Source organism: Martes martes (genome assembly GCF_963455335.1).
Source record: "Martes martes genome assembly, chromosome: 6".
Lineage (NCBI taxonomy): Eukaryota > Metazoa > Chordata > Mammalia > Carnivora > Mustelidae > Martes > Martes martes.
Window position 1 is genome coordinate 21,208,269 of NC_137893.1, and position 17,872 is coordinate 21,226,140.

The following is a 17,872-nucleotide window of genomic DNA, read 5'->3' on the forward strand; positions in this document are numbered from 1 at the left end:
AGTTACATTTTGACTCAAAATACAAGCACTTGGGCTATTCATTCTCTTTCTCAACATTTGAGAAACTTGAGAGGTACTGCATGTATTTTAGAGAAATCATTTTAAGTATATATTGTCACTGAGAAATTATATCACAACCAGTTTTTCTAAAATAAAATCATGAATTGATTCAATCTAATCTTGGAAGTAAAAATCTTTAGTCTTAATCTGTGGAGTATTAGATTGTGATTGTGTCCTTTATGGCCATTTTTTCCCATAATTTTACACATATTTCTTTGGAGTCTTAGTGAAACATTTCTTTCAACATGTCTCAAAAAGTTGTCTAAAATCATCATTTTTATTTCCTTTTGTAGATACAGAATCTTACCCTAATCAGTGTGGAGTTACATGCTCGAACTAGACGAGACTTAGAACCAGATCCTGAATTTGATCCAATCTGTGCTCTGTTTTACTGCATCTCATCTGACACTCCACTACCAGATACAGACAAAACAGAACTCACAGGTGTCATAGTGATTGATAAAGACAAGACAGTCTCCAGTCAAGGTATTGTTCATGTTTATTAGTTTTATACCTACCCACCCTAGGATGAACCTTTTAATGGGACAGTTTCTGTGCTAGAGATCTAAACCAAGCAAGTATCAGGAACTCCTTTTTAAAATGTGTACTGAAGTAGGAGTAGGAAGTATTCTGTATAGCTTTGTCCTGGATTCGTTAGTCTTACTTGATTTATTGTCCAGAGTCAGAAGCACTTAATAGAAAGCTATTAATAAAATTTTCAATTAACATATCTAATTTGTTCTGAATACTCTTTTATAAAATAATAATTGCTAATACTGAATTAAAATGATTATCTTTAGGTTGGGTGGACAAACTTACATATGCATTGCTAGTATTCTGCTGCCAATAGTTTTTTTTTTTTCTTTTAAGAAGTTACTAGGGTAAGTTAATGGATTATAAGAGACTTTAAAGATACATTCCAATTTTGTTTATATCTCTTCCTAAATATACACATTTTTGGTTTAGACATTCTTCATAGAGTATACCACATAAAGGCATTTTATACACTATCAAGTGTTCTGCAGTTTTGAATAGTAATATGTGAATTCAGTCCACTGAGGAGGAAGTCTTAGAACAAAACCATATAGGAATTTGCAGTCTAATCAGTGGTGTGCTTGAGCTGACTTTTACCAATTCACAAGCCAGTTGTTAAATTTTTATGAATCTTTTGAACTAGTTGATGTCATATTGGTAGTTTGAAATCAGCCATGGTGGGGAGTCTTTACATTATGGAAATAGACAAGCACTGCAAATCAGGGCTTTTTTTTTTTCTTTTTTCGTTGAGAAGTAGTTATAAACTTTTTTTTAAAATGAAATGGTTTCTGAGTTCTAAATTAATGTTTCCAGAAAGCTTTGGCGTGCAATCTCTTCATAAATATAGGATGATATGGTACAAAATCTTTTATAACACATAGTTCCTTAAAACTCAACATACCATTTATTAAAATACTCTCTACTAAGCAAATACTCTCTACTACTCTTTCCATAGGAAGAGTAAAGACAGAAGCAAAGTAATAAAATTTCTTTTGGGGGGAGATGTTATTACTTGAGGTATTTGGTAAATATAGACTTTTCAAGAAAATAACTGAAAAAATGAAATTTGACTTTTCAGTTGCATATTAAACTAGAAAATCTTTAAGAAAGTTTTCAAGAAATTGAGTTAATGAAGTATTTACTTTGGGGAACACTCTTAATTTGAAGTATTTCAGTAGCATAATTTCACTCAAAAATAAGACATGTTATTTACACAGTTACATGTAATAAACATTTTGCTTGTTTCTTAGATATCAGGTACCAGACCCCATTACTGATTAGATCTGGAATTACAGGACTAGAAGTTACCTATGCACCTGACGAGAAGGCACTTTTTCAAGAAATTGCAGATATAATAAAGAGGTATTGTTTTGTATTTTCTGATTTTTCTGGTTTTTGTTCAGAGTCCTTTCTTGCTATTGAGTAACATGGGCGAAGATAGGAAAAAGGAAGAGAATCCCTTCCTGGGGCCCTTAAAAGTTATCTTTGGAAAGATTTTGCCCTCACCTCCCACCACCATTGCCATTTCCAGCAGGTTAGGATGGCAAAAAGGATATTCTATTCTCAAGATTAAAGGGTCTGTGAAAGAGATACTGGCTTAGCCTCTAGCTTTCCCAGTTGGATTTTAGCATAATTTTTCTATGGTGGTGAAATAATGGGTACTAAATTTAAATTGTATTATTCACTAAATAAGCTTCTACCTCAGGAGCCAGCCATCCTTTCAGCACCTTTTTTTTTTTTCTTAAATGTTTTCTGATTTCTAAACCAAGTTTCCGAAAAGCTTTGGCATGAAGTCTGTTCATAAATATAGGTCTATGCGATACAGACTCATTTGTAATACGTGGTTCCTTAAAAATCTCTTTTGATCATTTGGTAGTTGGCCTGGATGGTTGATAGTAAAATCTTGTCAAAATTTATGAAAAGGGTTTTTTAAAAACAGAAGTATTTTAATTTAAAAATAAAGTAATTAAATCTTTTGCATTTTCTTAAAACTGTAACTTTTGATAGCTATGGGCCCTCTTATTAAATGCTTCACTTTTCTAGGAGCTTAATGTTTCTGCCCATTACTAGGCTTAGGTTTTTAAATACCTAAAATAGGCTAGAAAATACTCCTTGGATCTTAATGTATGGATAAAATCTGTCCTTGAGCATGTCATTACACTCGACCCTTTCTGTTCTGCTTTCTGTAGTTTGCTTTCTATAGTTGAACTTTTTCTGTTAAAACTGAGACAATATTCTGCAAGAAAGATAAATGTAATATTCTACAGACTGAATATCTGATTGAATTCCACCCAGATGGGTTAACATAAACCATTTTGTAATTTAGAAGACCGGAAAATGTTTTCAGCAAAATAAAGTTAAATGTCAGGGCATCAAAAATAATATACTGGTACCCATCACTCTAGGGAGGTAAAAAGAGGTAAGTATTTTTACTATTTATACCACTGATGATTGGATAGATTCCCATCCATTTGAGTCTTGTCATGCCTACTTTTTATCTTCTCACAGAGGTTGTCATCCACATGTCAGATGCTTCAGTGCTCACACTTTTATTTCTGCAAGCAACTTAGCAACAAGTACATGCACAGTTTCAGTCAGTACTGCTTTGTGTGCCAGCACACCTCCAGTAATATCCCTGGGCTTTGTAAGCTTGTGTTTTCCTCGTACATTCCCAGCAGGCTTATCTGCCAGCATTGAGAATTTTGTCCGTCATTTACAAGTGTAGTGACTTCATGTCCATAACATGAATTATATTAGTCACTAGGAAGAATGTAGTAAACAAAACCAATTTCTGGTTTGTACTCTGAAAGATCATATGATTATTATAAAGAGAAGAGTGCTTAAATATCAACATTTCAATTCTGTAATGTCCTTTATATATTATTCTAAACAACCCACGAAAAGATTATTTCATTCTTTCGGCCCATTTGTTGAGTACCTAATCAACACAGGCTTTGTTAAAAGGGTAAACTTTGGGGGCACCTGGGTGGCTCAGTGGGTTTAGCCTCTGCCTTCGGCTCAGGTCATGATCCCAGGGTCCTGGGATTGAGCCCCACATCTGGATCTGTGCTCTGCAGGGAGCCTGCTTCCCCCTCTCTCTGCCTGCCTCTCTGCATACTTGTGATCTCTGTCAAATAAATAAATAAAAATCTTAAAAAAAAAAAAAAGGGTAAACTTTGGAATCAGCTAGCTCTGTAATTTTTTTTTTTTAAGAAAATGGCTTTTAGGGGCGCCTGGGTGGCTCAGTGGGTTAAAGCCTCTGCCTTCAGCTCAGGTCATGATCTCAGGGTCCTGGGATCGAGCCCCACATCGGGCTCTCTGCTTGGCAGGGAGCCTGCTTCCCTTCCTCTCTCTCTGTCTGCCTCTCTGCCTCCTTGTGATCTCTGTCAAATAAATAAATAAAATCTTCAAAAAAAAAAGGCTTTTATTATATGCTTCTGCATCTATATTTTAAACATGTGTATCTTAATGGAAGATGTTACTTGAAGGACGGGTTTTAATTTTTATTCCAGTTAATTAACATACAGTGTTATATTAGTTTCAGGTGTACCATATAGTGATTCAACACTTTGGTACAACACCTGGTACTCATCGGAGCGAGTGCATCCCTTAATCCTCATCATCTGTTTCACCCATCCCCCTCACCCACCTCCCTTCTGGTAACCATCAGTTTGTTCTCTATAGCTAAGAGGCTGTTTCGTGGTTTGTCTGTCTCTCTCCCCTCCTGCCCCCGGCCTTTTGCTTATTTGTTTTGTTTCTTAAAGTCAACATATGAGTGAAGTCATATGGTATTTGTCTTTCTCTGACTGACTTATTTAACTTAGCATTATACCCTAGCTCCATCCATGTTGTTGCATCTGTATTTTTGTCTTGAGCAAGTACTTATCTCTCTAAGCTTTAGCTTCCTCATTTGTCATATAGGTAATAAGTATGAGTTAAATGAGGGACACCTCGGTTGCTCATTCGGGTAAGTAGCCAAGTCTTGATTTTAGCTCAGATCATGATCTCAGGGTTGTGAGATTGACCCTGCATTGGACTCTCTACTGGGCCTGGAGCCTGCTTAAGATCTCTAGCTCCCTCTCGCTCCGTCCCCTCCCCACACCACCCTCCCCCCAACAAAAAAGAAGAAGAAAGTTAAATAAGATAATGTACGTAAAACTTTTAGCCTGGTCAATACATAAATGTTTGCTATGAGTGTAAGGTATAGTGCTAGGTGCCAAATAAAAATTGAATAAAATATAGATGCTTACTTTCAGAGTTTTACTGTCTTTATTTATTCATTCTTAATATTTACGCCCTCAGATGGAAAACATAAAAAGTAGTAGGAAGTGATATTTAAAAAGTTAAACCAAATGCATTGTTTTGTCATTTCTCTTTCTATATTTCCTTGAACTATTAATAATTTTATATTTTTCCCAGCCTCCCTAACTTAAATATAAGCTTTGATTTCTTCCTTTTTCTCTTCCCTCCATCCATATATTACATTTTATCCATATAACCTCAGAATTATGTTTCAAGATCATTCCTTTCCCCCATCCCCACTGATTGCCACTGCCCTAGTTAGAACCCCCATCTCTCTTGTGTCCAGATATTAATGGGTTATTTAAAATTTTAGTTGTGAAGCAGTTTTTTTTCTTCTGCCTAAACAAATAAGTTGTTTTCATATTTCTGCTGCTGCTTGCATTTTCTCTGGCTGTTTTTTCCTTCATCACCAGTCCCATCTACCCAACCTTGTCCTTTCCATAACTTTTAGAAACCAAATAAAGTAGATAAAATTCACCAAAATTGAAGAACAAGTTACAAAGATTTTATTATTGTCAACCAAATGTTTTCACAGAAGAAATGAAATCCTTGAGATTTTGAACTTGAGACATGGTTTCATAACTTTAAGAGTCTCTTAAGACGAAATGGCTTGTAGGTAAAAAAAAAAAAAATAATACATAATGGATCTGAAAAATATTAAAACAATACCCAATTCTTCTAAAGGAATAAAATCTATTTAATCAATTAAAAGAAGCACAGAATAACTTTTTTTCCCCAGCAGTCATCTCTGAGCAGTAGCAATTTATAAAAGACAACTTTTTAAAAATAAATATATTTTTGGGATGCCTGGGTGGCTCAGTTGGTTAAGTGTCTGCCTTCAGCTCAGGTCATGACCCAGGGTCCTGGGATTGAGTCCCGCATCAGGCTCCCCTCTGGAGCCTGCTTCTCTCTCTGTCTGCCGCTCCCCCTGCTTGTGTGTGCTCGCTCGCTCTCTGACAAATAAATAAAATCTTTTAAAAAATAAAAATAAATAAAAATATTTTTTTAAAACATCAAAAAGTAAGTGCGCTTAACCAACTCTTAGTCAGGTGCCACAACACAGCAAAGTAGCTTACTGGAATAATAATTCTTGCAGTGATAAGATGTTTTATGAATCAGAGAAATTCAGATGAAGAAGTCAGAACTATCTTTATAGGATTTATCAAAGAAGGGCTCTGTAACCATCTGGCATCCTCTTCATGTACCTGTGCTTAGGAATGTATGCAGTAGGAACACTAGCAGTCTTCCAGATTCTTTTCTGAAAATCAAGGCCAACTGTGGCGCATTGTAATTCCTATTCTGAGTTATTCTTGGTACTAAAGCAGTTGGCTGCATCGGTTCTTTCTTAAGTGCATGGGAATCCTTCGAATCTCCCATCCCTGATAATCCCTAGAGCCACTTGATATGATATTTCTGCCCCAGTTTCTCAAATTTAGACAATACATAGTTTTCGGGGTGATGCACTTGTCATTCAGATAACTGCCCTGAAAAGAGTTTTACCTTAATGGAAGAATTGATGAAATTGCTATCAACAAAGATATGTTAACATATTAGATGTTATGTTAGAAGACAAATGAGTGGAAAGAGTGTTGGGAGATGTCTCTTTTCTTGCATGCCCTAGAATCTTTCTGGACTTTTTGTTTAGGTATTAGTCTACCCTTTTAGCCTCTGGTCTCTGAGACTTAAGTATTTGCCTCATTGTTGCATAATCCCTTGATTTCTTTTCCTTCCCCACGCTCATGCCTAACCCCTGCTCTTTCTTCTAAAATTACCAGCCATGTGGCACTTTCTACCAAGAAAACACCTTTTTATAGGTTGGTGAAAAGATCCATTTGGCTGTTCTATTAAATTAATCAATAGGTGGTCCTTAAATTAAGTGGCTTTCTCAGAGATTTCAACCCAATTTGTAATTTGGAGCATTATTGTAGTTTCTCTCTAAGTTTTTGTTCTCAAATTGTGACTATGATCATTTGCTCTCTTCCTTACACAACTTTCTCACTGAGGTAAATCTTCAAGTTTATTTTCCCTTCTACTATCACCAAACATTCTTCTATGGTGGTCACCATGAAAGTACTAAGAGGCTGTTTCTGGGTTGAATGCACATGGTCGGTTCAGTCTTACCAATGCAACTGTGTGGCTGTAGTGAGCACGTTTTTCTCCTAGTTTCTAATGCTTAGCTCCCCACATTAATCTCACCCCTATTAATATTTCATTGTTCCATTAAACTGAGTCACTTTCTCTTACGTTTAGAGGACAGACTTGTCATTACTGAGGCCTTACTTCACATGAGGACCAAATCATTACTAAAATTAAGTGGGAAGAGGAAGACATTTTCATTTTCTTTCTCAACATTAAAACCCTTTAAGACACTATAGGTTACAAGTGGCAACAAAATGATCTGGGGGGTGATCTTTTTCAGAATAGTATCCACGCATGCCTTCATATCTCATCCTGCCCCCATGATAGTCTCAATCATATGCTCACTCTTAAAACTTCAGTGGTAATGCCTCTCTCCCACCCATTTTTTTTCCTCGCACCCTAGTTTCTATCCACTTCTTTCCTAAGTCATATCAAATAAATAGTAAAAACTATGATCACTTTACAAAAGTAGCTTCAAATCAGGAACCCTAATCGCCCTCCCTGTTCCTTACTGTATAGAAATTATTTAGGTACCATGTCTCCATCCGAGAAGACATAATGGGAAGAACCCATTCTTTTGAGTAAAGGTTCAAATATGTGGTCCTTGAATAATTTTTTCATTCCTTTTAGGTACGATCCTGATATTCTGCTAGGATATGAGATTCAGATGCATTCCTGGGGTTACCTCTTACAAAGGGCTGCTGCCTTAAGTGTTGACTTATGTCAGATGATCTCTCGGGTGCCAGGTATGAAGCACTGTGAATATTTTATGGTTCAACAACAGAGCAAATTACAGGGTGATTAAAGAGAAGATGTTTAAACAGTACTATTCTAATTTTTAATATTAAATTGTGTAAGTTCTAGATATAGCATAACTCCATTATGTACAAATCCAAAAATCAAGAAAAGTAAAAGAAAAAATACTCCCATCTCACTGCTATATAGGCTATTAATGTATTTTTTTTTCCTTTCAGTCATTTTGCATGTGTATATCTAGGTCTCTTTATATAACTTTAATCATACATATATCCCATTTTTGTTATGCTTCCTTCATTTTGCATCTTAAAAGTATTTTTCTATATTATGAGGTAGTCTTCCTCACAATCATTATGAAACACATTTCTTTGGTTGATGTACCATAATTTTATTTTGTCTGGTTCTGTGTTTTATCCTTTTGGTTATAAGGAAGGAGAAGATGATATAGGGACACCAGCTATTGATTTTTAGTAAGGTATCAGGCTGAAACCTTGCATGAATTTTGAAGGCTGTTTCCCATAATCTGATTCTGTTTGAAGGAGGGGAGCAATAATAACAACTTTATAAAGCACTTCTCAGAATTTTGTTTTTCTTAGTAACTACAAAATTTTTAATAACTTGGTTTTAAAGTCACAAGTCTGACTAGGACAAAAGAGCATATGCTTTGGGTTTATTGGTGAAAACTAATCAAGAGAACTCCTAGGAGAGGTTATGACTTCAGTACAATGTCTTAAGTGTAGTAACTTTAAAGGGAAAGGCTGAAACTAGAAGATTTAAGAACAGTAAATATTTTGATCTTTGCAAAAAGCTTGGAATAAAAAGGCAAAGATAATTTTAGTTCTTCATTGCACAAATTTTTCGTAACTTCTGTGTCCCTTGAGTGGTAGGAATGGTGGTATAACTCAATTTTTTCAACATTTCATTTGGGCTAGGTTTCTGAATATTCAGGAGCAGCAACATGAGTATTCAGGTCTATTCATTAATTATTTTAATTAGCTGTAACGGGTAAGGTATTTGACTTCAGATCAGAAAAGTGAATGAGGGGCACCTGGATGGCTCAGTTGGCTGAGCGGTGGACTCTTGATTTCAGCTCATGTTATGAACTCAGGGTCCTAAAATCAAGCCCCGTGTCAGGCTCCTTGCTCAACAGGGAGTCTGCTTGAGGATTCTCTCTCTCCCTCTCTGTCTGCCTGTCTCCACTCTCATGTGTGCTCTTCTAAAATAAGTTGTTTTTTTTTTTTTTTTAAGAAAAGTGAATGAAAGCTCTTGACCATTTATTTATTTATTTATCCTTAAGTAGGTTCCACACCAACATGGGGCTTGAACTCAAAAACTCTGAGATCAAGAGTTACATGTTCTACCAGCTGAGCCAGGCCTGGCCTTTTTAGAACACTGCTGAAACCATTTTTATGAGGCAGCACGGTACAATAGAGAGGGAATGGTTAGGGAGGTGCAGTATAAACAGTATAGATTCTGGACAAAGATAGCCAGGGTTCAAATCCTGGCTCTCCTGCTCCCTAGCTTTGTGATGTCAAACATGTTACTTAACCTATTTATACTTCACTTTCTTCATCTGCAAAATGCGGGTGATGATAGAACTTCTCTCATAGAGCAATTGTGAAGTGCTAAGAACAGTGCCTGAGAACATAGTAAACATTATGTAAATGTTAAATGAAATAAACTTTTAAACATCATCTTTTGAAATAAAGAAAGCGGGGGGGCACCTGGGTGGCTCAGTCAGTTAAGCATCTGCCTTCGGCTCAGGTCATGATCCCAGAGTCCTGGGATTGAGCCCCACATCCAGCTCTCTGTTCAGTGGGGAGTCTGCTTCTTCTTCTCCCTCTGCCTGCTGCTCCACATGTTTGTGCCCTCTCTCACTTGCTCGCTCTCTGTCAAATAAATAAAATCTTTAAAAAAAATAAAGAGGGATGAGTTTATGTACATGGTCTCTGGAATCAGGTAACCCTGGTTTACTGTACTGGTTCTGTTACTGTGTGACCTGAGCCAAGATAATAACATTTCTGAGTAGAATTTACTATGATGCAAAATGAAAATTATGCTAGCATTATAAAGTGGCTAGTTTAAAATAGAATAATAAAGTTCTTAGAACATAATAGACATTCCATATATGGTAAATATATATATTATTCCAGTTCCTCTAATTAATAACATTTGTATATACCCAGTGTTATATAAAAGAAACATTTTAATTTCTATTCTAGTTAAAATCATCACCCAAGAAACTAGACTCAGAATTCTATTTTTCATCCAGTTGTCCATACAAAGTTAGAATTTCATTCTGAATAAGAACATCATTAATTGATGTCAACAAATTTTCAGAGAGTTGTTCAGGTTAAAAATGCTACCATGTTGGGGCACTTGGGTGGCTCAGTGGGTTAAAGCCTCTGCCTTCAGCTCTGGTCATGATCTCGGGGTCCTGGGATTGAGCCCCGTATCGGGCTCTCTGCTCAGCAGGGAGCCTGCTTCCTCCTCTCTCCACCTCTGCCTACTTGTGATCGCTGTCTGTCAAATAAATAAATAAAATCTTTTAAAAAAAAAAATGCTACCATGTTTCCCAGGAAATGACCAGTGTAAGGATAGACATATTCATCCTAACACCAAAGAAATGCTGTAGTGTTAGGTGTCATAAGAATAGCACCAGAAATTCCCAAATTTAAAGTGAAAGGGTTTTGTTTTTTTTAAATATGTGTTTATACACATTTTTATTATTTAAGAAATATAATTTTCAGAGACATTCCAAAATTCTTTCATAACTTAGAGGAAAGAAAATTGATTTAATCAAAATAATGATTAATTATTCTTTAAGTCTAATACAAAATAGATGATTACATTACATTTTTAATCTTTCTCTTTCATTTTTATTCTCATTTTATTTGGCATAATTTGCTTGGAAATTTGGTTTCTGTGAGTCCTGATGCAATCTATATTCATTTCTGTAGATGACAAAATTGAGAACAGATTTGCACCTGAAAGAGATGACTATGGATCAGATACAATGAGTGAAATAAATATTGTTGGCCGAATTACACTAAATCTTTGGAGAATCATGAGAAATGAGGTAACATACTTCATCTAAAATTTTATTGGAAATAAGAGATAAGGATGGTATAACTATTTTAGTTATTGTAGAGTATTAGTATAACCTACTTACGTAATTTATGCTTCTTTGTGTATTATTTTTGTTATACTTAACTAGAGTTACAAAACTAAATACTACATTCTAAAATGCAAAGCTACAGGACTATTTAATGTTACTGATGTGTTTTAATTTTTTCATTTTTGTCTGTATAGCAGTAGCTAGAAAAGTCTACAACTCTCTTAAAGTTTTATGTTGTATTTGTCGAATGTTGTATATTTCATCATTTTTGCACTTAATGCTAGATGAACTCAGCTTGGTCTTTCTGATTTATTAAGTAAGAAAAATTTAGTCTACACATAGGAAGGAATTACGGTTATTTAAAAACTGGGTCAGACTAAGAAGGTAAATTGGAAAGACAGTACTTGGAAATAGTTAATAGCAGCTTCCAATCAAGGCTTTGGGCGTCCAGATAAGGATTTTTGGTAGTATAAATTTCAGCAAATGATCTTATTTGCAATCACTCAGAGAAATAATTCTTTAACCAAAAATGTGAGATCATAAGATCTTAAACCATATTTGCATCCTTGAAGTTGCCTGATTTCTTTTATTAAAATGTAAAAAGATATCTCCTGTAAATTGGTCTATTCTCAGATTCCGGACTTTGGATAGTATCAACTAAGATGTTTATATTTAAAAGAAAGCTGTATTCTTCAGTTGCTTCCCTATTTGAAACTACTTTCTCACTATGTACTTCCTATTATACACTCATTATTCACTATGATCTTTCTTGCTCTTCTAGATTTATATAAAACATTTGACTTTCCAAGCATGCCCTCTGCAGTTCTTTGGGACACCAGCACACAGTAATTCTTTCACATAAGGAATTAGGTTTCTTTATATAAAATTCAGATGTCCTGGGGTGCCTGGGTGGCTCAGTGGGTTAAAGCCTCTGCCTTTGGCTCAGGTCATGATCCCAGGGTCCTGGGATCAAGCCCCACATTGGGCTCTCTGCTCGGCGGGGAGCCTGCTTCCTCCCCTCTCTCTCTCTCTCTCTCTGCCTGCCTCTCTGCCTACTTGTGATCTGTCTGTCAAAAAAAAAAAAAATTCAGATGCCCTTATTTTTATTTCCTCTCTATACCCCTTCACTGTCCTGCTTAACTTAAAATTACTGCTGTTCCCTCTGGACTTTGAATCCTCAGTAACAAACACAGTGCCTCATAAATAGTACTCATGACACACTTGTTGACTGCTTAAATGAAAGAATAAATGACTCTTTGCCCAGAAGATAGTGTTTAGAGGTCTGGGTATCACCTTAATCCAGGCCTTTCAATAATTTGCCAAGTACCAAATACTTACTTATTGCCATCTCTGCTCCACAAATTTGAGCCTGGGGTTAGATCAGTTAAGGGTATAGCTGGGGGGAGTCTAGGTGACTCAGTTAGTTAAGCATCTGCCTTTGGCTCAGGTCATGATCCCAGATGCTGGGATTGAGCCCCCGCATTGGGCTCCCTGCTCAGTGGGGAGTCTGCTCCTCCCTCTTCCTTTGCCCTTTCCACTGCTTGTGCTCTCCCTTGCTCATTCTCTGTCTCTCTTATAATAAATAAAAATCTTTGAAGGCGAGAAAGAAAGTATAGCCAGTTCCTCTATTTTCACAGGTAGAGGGACAGATTATATGGTTGCAGATGTTGGTAGGTAGGTGGATATGTCGATGAGAGTTTGTCGAAGTTCTCTTCTGACTGCTTCAGTTTTTTCAGTAAAAAAAAGCAGTCAGGGTTCTCAACTGAGAATAAGCATAGTGGAGGGACTTTTTGTTATCTGGGAGAATTCAAGAGTGGTTAATTAAGAAAATATAGTATAAAAGCTAGGTAGCATGGACGGGCCATTTGAGATTTGCATCAGAAAATTAAAGTGATAACCTGCCAGCTCTGTTCAAATTCACAAATGTAAGTATAAGTTACAGATGGTTAGATTCAACTACAACTTGCAAAGGGTTATAGCTTTGTGAAAAAATAATTAATTAGCTAATTAATCACAGAGCAGGAGAGAGGCAAAGAAAGAAATGGTATGTGCAAGGTTGTGATTGCAGTTGTGCAATTTGAGCTAGATAAGGAGCAGAGGGAGGTTGGGGTACTAGAGGGAATAAACTACAAGGATGGGAGATGGTGTCAGAGAATAGGATGCCTGAGATTATGGAGGGGGTAATTATCGGTGATGGTAGAACTTGGAGTAAGATCATGGGAGTGGGTGGCTGAGGTGGATGGAGGCAGTGATGTGTGAATTTGCCTTAGACCTAGCTCTCTGGTGGCAGCATGGAAGAGGACAAATTTAAAGATAAGGAAACCCATGAGAAGATTATTAGGGTAACTCAAGTGAAAGTTGGCAGTCGTATAAGGATTCAAAAAACAATTTAGAGGAGAGATCCAAGATGTACATCTAAGAATTAGATGTACAAAAGGATGAAGAGGAGAAGGTGTCAAGGATAATTATCAGGGTTCTGGCCTGGATGATTTAAGATCCCAGTTAGGTGGGAAAATAAAGGGCATGAGGTATTAGTCAGATAACCAGGTGAAGATAGCAAAGTCCCAAATATGTAAATGGGAAATGTAAATAGGAATGTTAACAGGGGAATGCCTGGTGGCTCAGTGGTTAAGCTGCTGCCATCTGCTCAGGTCCTGCAGGATCAAGCCCAGAGTCCATCTACCTGCTTAGCAGGAAGTTGGCTTCTCCCTCTGCCCCTCCCCCTGCTTGTACTTGCTCTCACTTTCTCTCAAATAAATAAAATCTTAAAAAAAAAAAAAAAAAGGAATGTAAATAGGAAGGTCCCAAATATGAGGTAAAGGTCTAGATTAGAGATAGAAGTCACATGAGAGTTGAGGAACTCACCGAGAAGGGAATGGAGAGAGTGATCAGGATTGAGCCAAAAGACGTTTTTGTGAATGAAAACATTTTGAGGTGTAGACAGAGAATCAGATCCTAAGAATCAGTCTAAGACAAAGAACCAGAAGAGAACACTCCCAGCAGAGCCACTAGAAAAGTCATGTAAGCCTCACAAGCATGTAAGCCTCCCATTATCTCAGTCTGGCAACATCAAAATCTGTTTCTAATGTTCCCTGTTACAATTTTAGTTTGTCAATAAGCATGTCAGATGCTTTTAAATAAGACAATGTGATGGACAATGAAGATTATATGGAAGTAGAATAACGTACTCGCTCCCATTCATATGTTGTTTATCATTTATAAGGCACTTTTACAGACTTGGCCACTTTTAAATTTTGATACAAACTTGCAACATAAATAAGACAACAGAAATAGTGAGGTACTCTTCCAAATAAAGAAAACTGAAGCTCACAGAGATTAGTGACTTGTTGAAAGCCTCATTAGCTAGTAAGGGGTTAAGACTCAGACTCATTGTAGGCATGCTGTCTGTCTTCAGAGAGCTTAGTGTATATTTCATTTTAAATATAAATATGTATAAAATAAATATATATACTAAGCTCTCTGAAGACAGTCTTCCAGTGTCCTAGAAATTTCTTTTTTTTTTTTAAGATTTTATTTATTTATTTGACAGAGAGCACAACCAGGGGGAGTAGCAGGGAGAGGGAGAAGCAGGTCCCCACTGAGTAGGGACCCCAGTTTGGGGCTCTATCCCAGGACCCTGGAATCATGACCTGAGCTGAAGGCAGTTGTTTAACTAACTGAACCACCCAGGCTCCCTATCCTAGAAATTTTTTGTATCTTCATATGGGTGGTGGTTACATGGTTGTATATATACATAAAAATTCATGAGTTCTTCACCTAAAATTTTTGTACATTTCTTTATATAAAGTATGTGTCAATCAAAAAAATTTTTTTAACTGAAGACTCAGGTAATGAGGAACAGCTGAGGGAATAAGGTGATGGAGGATATAGGGCACAGGTACTTGGGATCTCCTTCCATTTTTCTTTTCTTTTATCTTTATTTTCTCTGTTCCCCTGCGCTAATTCTGACTGCCTCTCCTAGTTCTGAGTAAGTTTATTTCTGAAGTGATTAACTATTGTGTTTTGCACATTGACTACAGCTGTGAATGGAAGTGTAACTATACCTCTATCAGACCATTCCTTTATCAATAAATAAATGTACAAGCATTGTAACACTTTCTTTATATCAATTCTGACTTTGATCTACATAGTACATTTATATAATGTTTAACTTACTTAGATTTCCCCTGAAAACAAGTAACTCCTACTACATATTTCTGGATCCATACTTCAACTTCTAGAGTAAATAACTCTCTAAAGATTGGAACATTCTGAAGATAGATCTTCTTAATTTTAGAGTTCATGTTTTGCTCCTTTAGTTTTACTTAAAGCTAGGATTGTAGCTCAGTGTATTAATGCTCCTGTGACACCAAGAAGACTCAGAGTAGAGTGACTCAAATAGATATTGTAAGATTATAATATTTGTTTAGTTTTAATTCAATTTGTGAAATTGTTCTGTTTAAAATAAAATCAACCCAGAACATAGATATGCCATCTGTCTCAGTTACTGGGAACCAGTTTCTTAAGATTTTAAGTTTAATTTGAGTTACAAAATCTGCTAGTTAATCCTTATAGGTCAACTTTTTCCTAATGAGAGAGCTATAGGACAAGAAGGTGACCTTTTCTGTAGAGGTTTTTTTGATTGCTTATGTTAATGAAGAGGTATCCAACAAAAGTTTAGATTTGGTCTAAAGTGATATACTCTGTGTTAGGTAATCTTGTACTTACCAGAGATCAGATGTTTGGCTTCATTTTCTGTAACACTAAATGAGAATTAAAACAACAACAAAAACAACAACAAAATGAAAATATTCATTAGCAAGTAGAAGAGTCACTCAAATACAGGGATTTAATAATAAAATGAGTCATTTTTGAGAGAAGTACTCCAGGCCAGTAATGATTATTGGAAAAAATGGTGACTTACTTCCAAGATAATGGGTTAATGCCTGCTTTGTACTGGTGACTCTAGAATAGGCTTGTCCCAGAGTTTAAAACTCTTGTGTACGCACGTGTGTGTGCTTGCAAGTATACTAATTGCAGTGCTGTCGTTCTGGGGGTTGATAGAAATTGTAGATAGAGTAAGACCAGTTTGGATCATACACAGATTAGTCTTTAAAATTCAGTCCCTGTTTTATACCTGCTGGATTGTAGAAGTGGAAAAGAAAATATTTTAAAATTATAATATACAAACGTGAATGCTTTTGAATTGTTCCTCCCAAGTTGTCCTACAAATGAGGACTGCAGATTGCTCATTCCATTTTGCATTGAAAATGCCTGCCATTGTCTAGATTGTTTGTGTCCCATAGGTATTTCTGAGATAGTATTTAGGTAAAGTATGTTTTATGAATTTGGACCCCCTTTTTTTCTTTTAAAGATTTTTATTTATTTGACAGACAGAGAGAGATCACAAGTAGGCAGAGAGGCAGGCAGAGAGACAGGGGGGATGCAGGCTCTTCACCGAGCAGAGAGCCCGATATGGGACTCGATCCCAGGACCCTGAGATCATGACCTGAGCCAAAGGCAGAGGCTTAACCCACTGAGCCACCCAGGCGCCCCAGACCCTTTTTAGTATTCTTTTCTCATTAACATCCTTTTTCCTACGTATTTTTTAAAAGATTTATTTATTTGGGAGAGCATGTACAAGTGGGGAGGGGCAGTAGGAGAGAATCTTTAAGCAGACACCCTGCTGAGCATGGAGCCTATGGCAGAGCTCAGGCTCACAACCTGTGAGATCACAACCTGAGCTGAAACCAAGAGTCTGACACTTAACAGACTGTGCCAGCCAGGTGCCCCTTTTTCCTACATATTCTGAGGATGAGGAAACATTTCTGCCATTTCCTTTTAATCTTTTGCTTTGGGAATGAAATTAAGTAACGGTAATGTCCACGTATTGGGTCTTAACACCAATGTAATTCTTGGAAGCAGGATGAATGCCTGACCTTAACTAGATAACTCATTCTTGAATCTGTGGAATTCTGTTAATTAGCATGTCTTCATGGACCAAAAAGTAAGTATGGAAAGAACAGAAAATTAACTTGCTTTTTTGGGGGTGTTTTTTGTTTGTTTGTTTGTTTTTGTTTTTTTGGTTTGGGGAGGTTTTTGGCATGGCAATCAAGATTTTTTGAACTACTGATGCTAAGTTCTGCAAAATTGCACCACTTTAATTAAGGCTTTTAGTCTACATTTGGCCACCTCAAAGTAGTTGTAACATTAGATTGGTCAATTTAAATACTGCGGCTCCCTGTTGGATAGACCCACAATCTTCACACCCAGTTAATGCATACAAAGCAACAAGATACTGTTAAATAAAGCAGCAGTAGTTACTGCAGTTTAGGCCTTGTGACCAATTACACATGATTAAAATTACTTCCCACATTAACGTCCACAGTACTCATCCACCATTTAACATCTCAACCAAAACATTACAAGTGAAACAGTCACTAACAGGCAAAAATACTAAACCTGTATATTGTATTTAATACACTTATGCGTGAGCAAGCAAGGGAGTCACAGTCCCTTTCACAGTGAGAATACAGCTGTGGAAGCCTGAAAATTATTTGCAAAAGTTGTTAAATTGTTAAAAATGTTTGAAAATATATGCTTCTTGTTGTAGACCCCCACTGTACACACAACTATAAACATTGTTCCCTATGTAAGCAAAAAAGGAAAGATGTAATAAAAGATTTGAAAAGTCTGGACATTTCCTTCCCTACAGATATTAAAGGCAATGTCTTTAAGACATTATACTGAAAAGACTGTCATATTGTAAAAATGCTTCTGTCAGGGGTGCCTGGCTGGCTTAGTCAGAAGAGTATGCGACTCTTGATCTCAGGGTCGAGTTCAAGCCCCACATTGGATGTAAAAATTACTAAAAAAAATAAACTTTTTAAAAGTTTTTAAAAAATGCTTCTGTCAGTATTTGTATTGGCACAGAGTATAAAAATTAAAAAAAATGTCATGACC

At 36.4% G+C, this 17,872-nt stretch overlaps 1 protein-coding gene across 1 annotated transcript in view; it reads left to right on the forward strand.

The window, feature by feature from the left end:
* REV3L (REV3 like, DNA directed polymerase zeta catalytic subunit) overlaps positions 1-17,872 on the forward strand; it is a 182,957-nt gene that overhangs the window by 120,718 nt on the left and 44,367 nt on the right. Inside the window, exons 17-20 of the mRNA XM_080806922.1 lie at positions 354-546; positions 1,845-1,956; positions 7,666-7,781; positions 10,752-10,870. Of these exons, the coding sequence (XP_080663048.1) occupies positions 354-546; positions 1,845-1,956; positions 7,666-7,781; positions 10,752-10,870 (540 nt within the window). The remainder of the gene's footprint in view (positions 1-353; positions 547-1,844; positions 1,957-7,665; positions 7,782-10,751; positions 10,871-17,872) is intronic.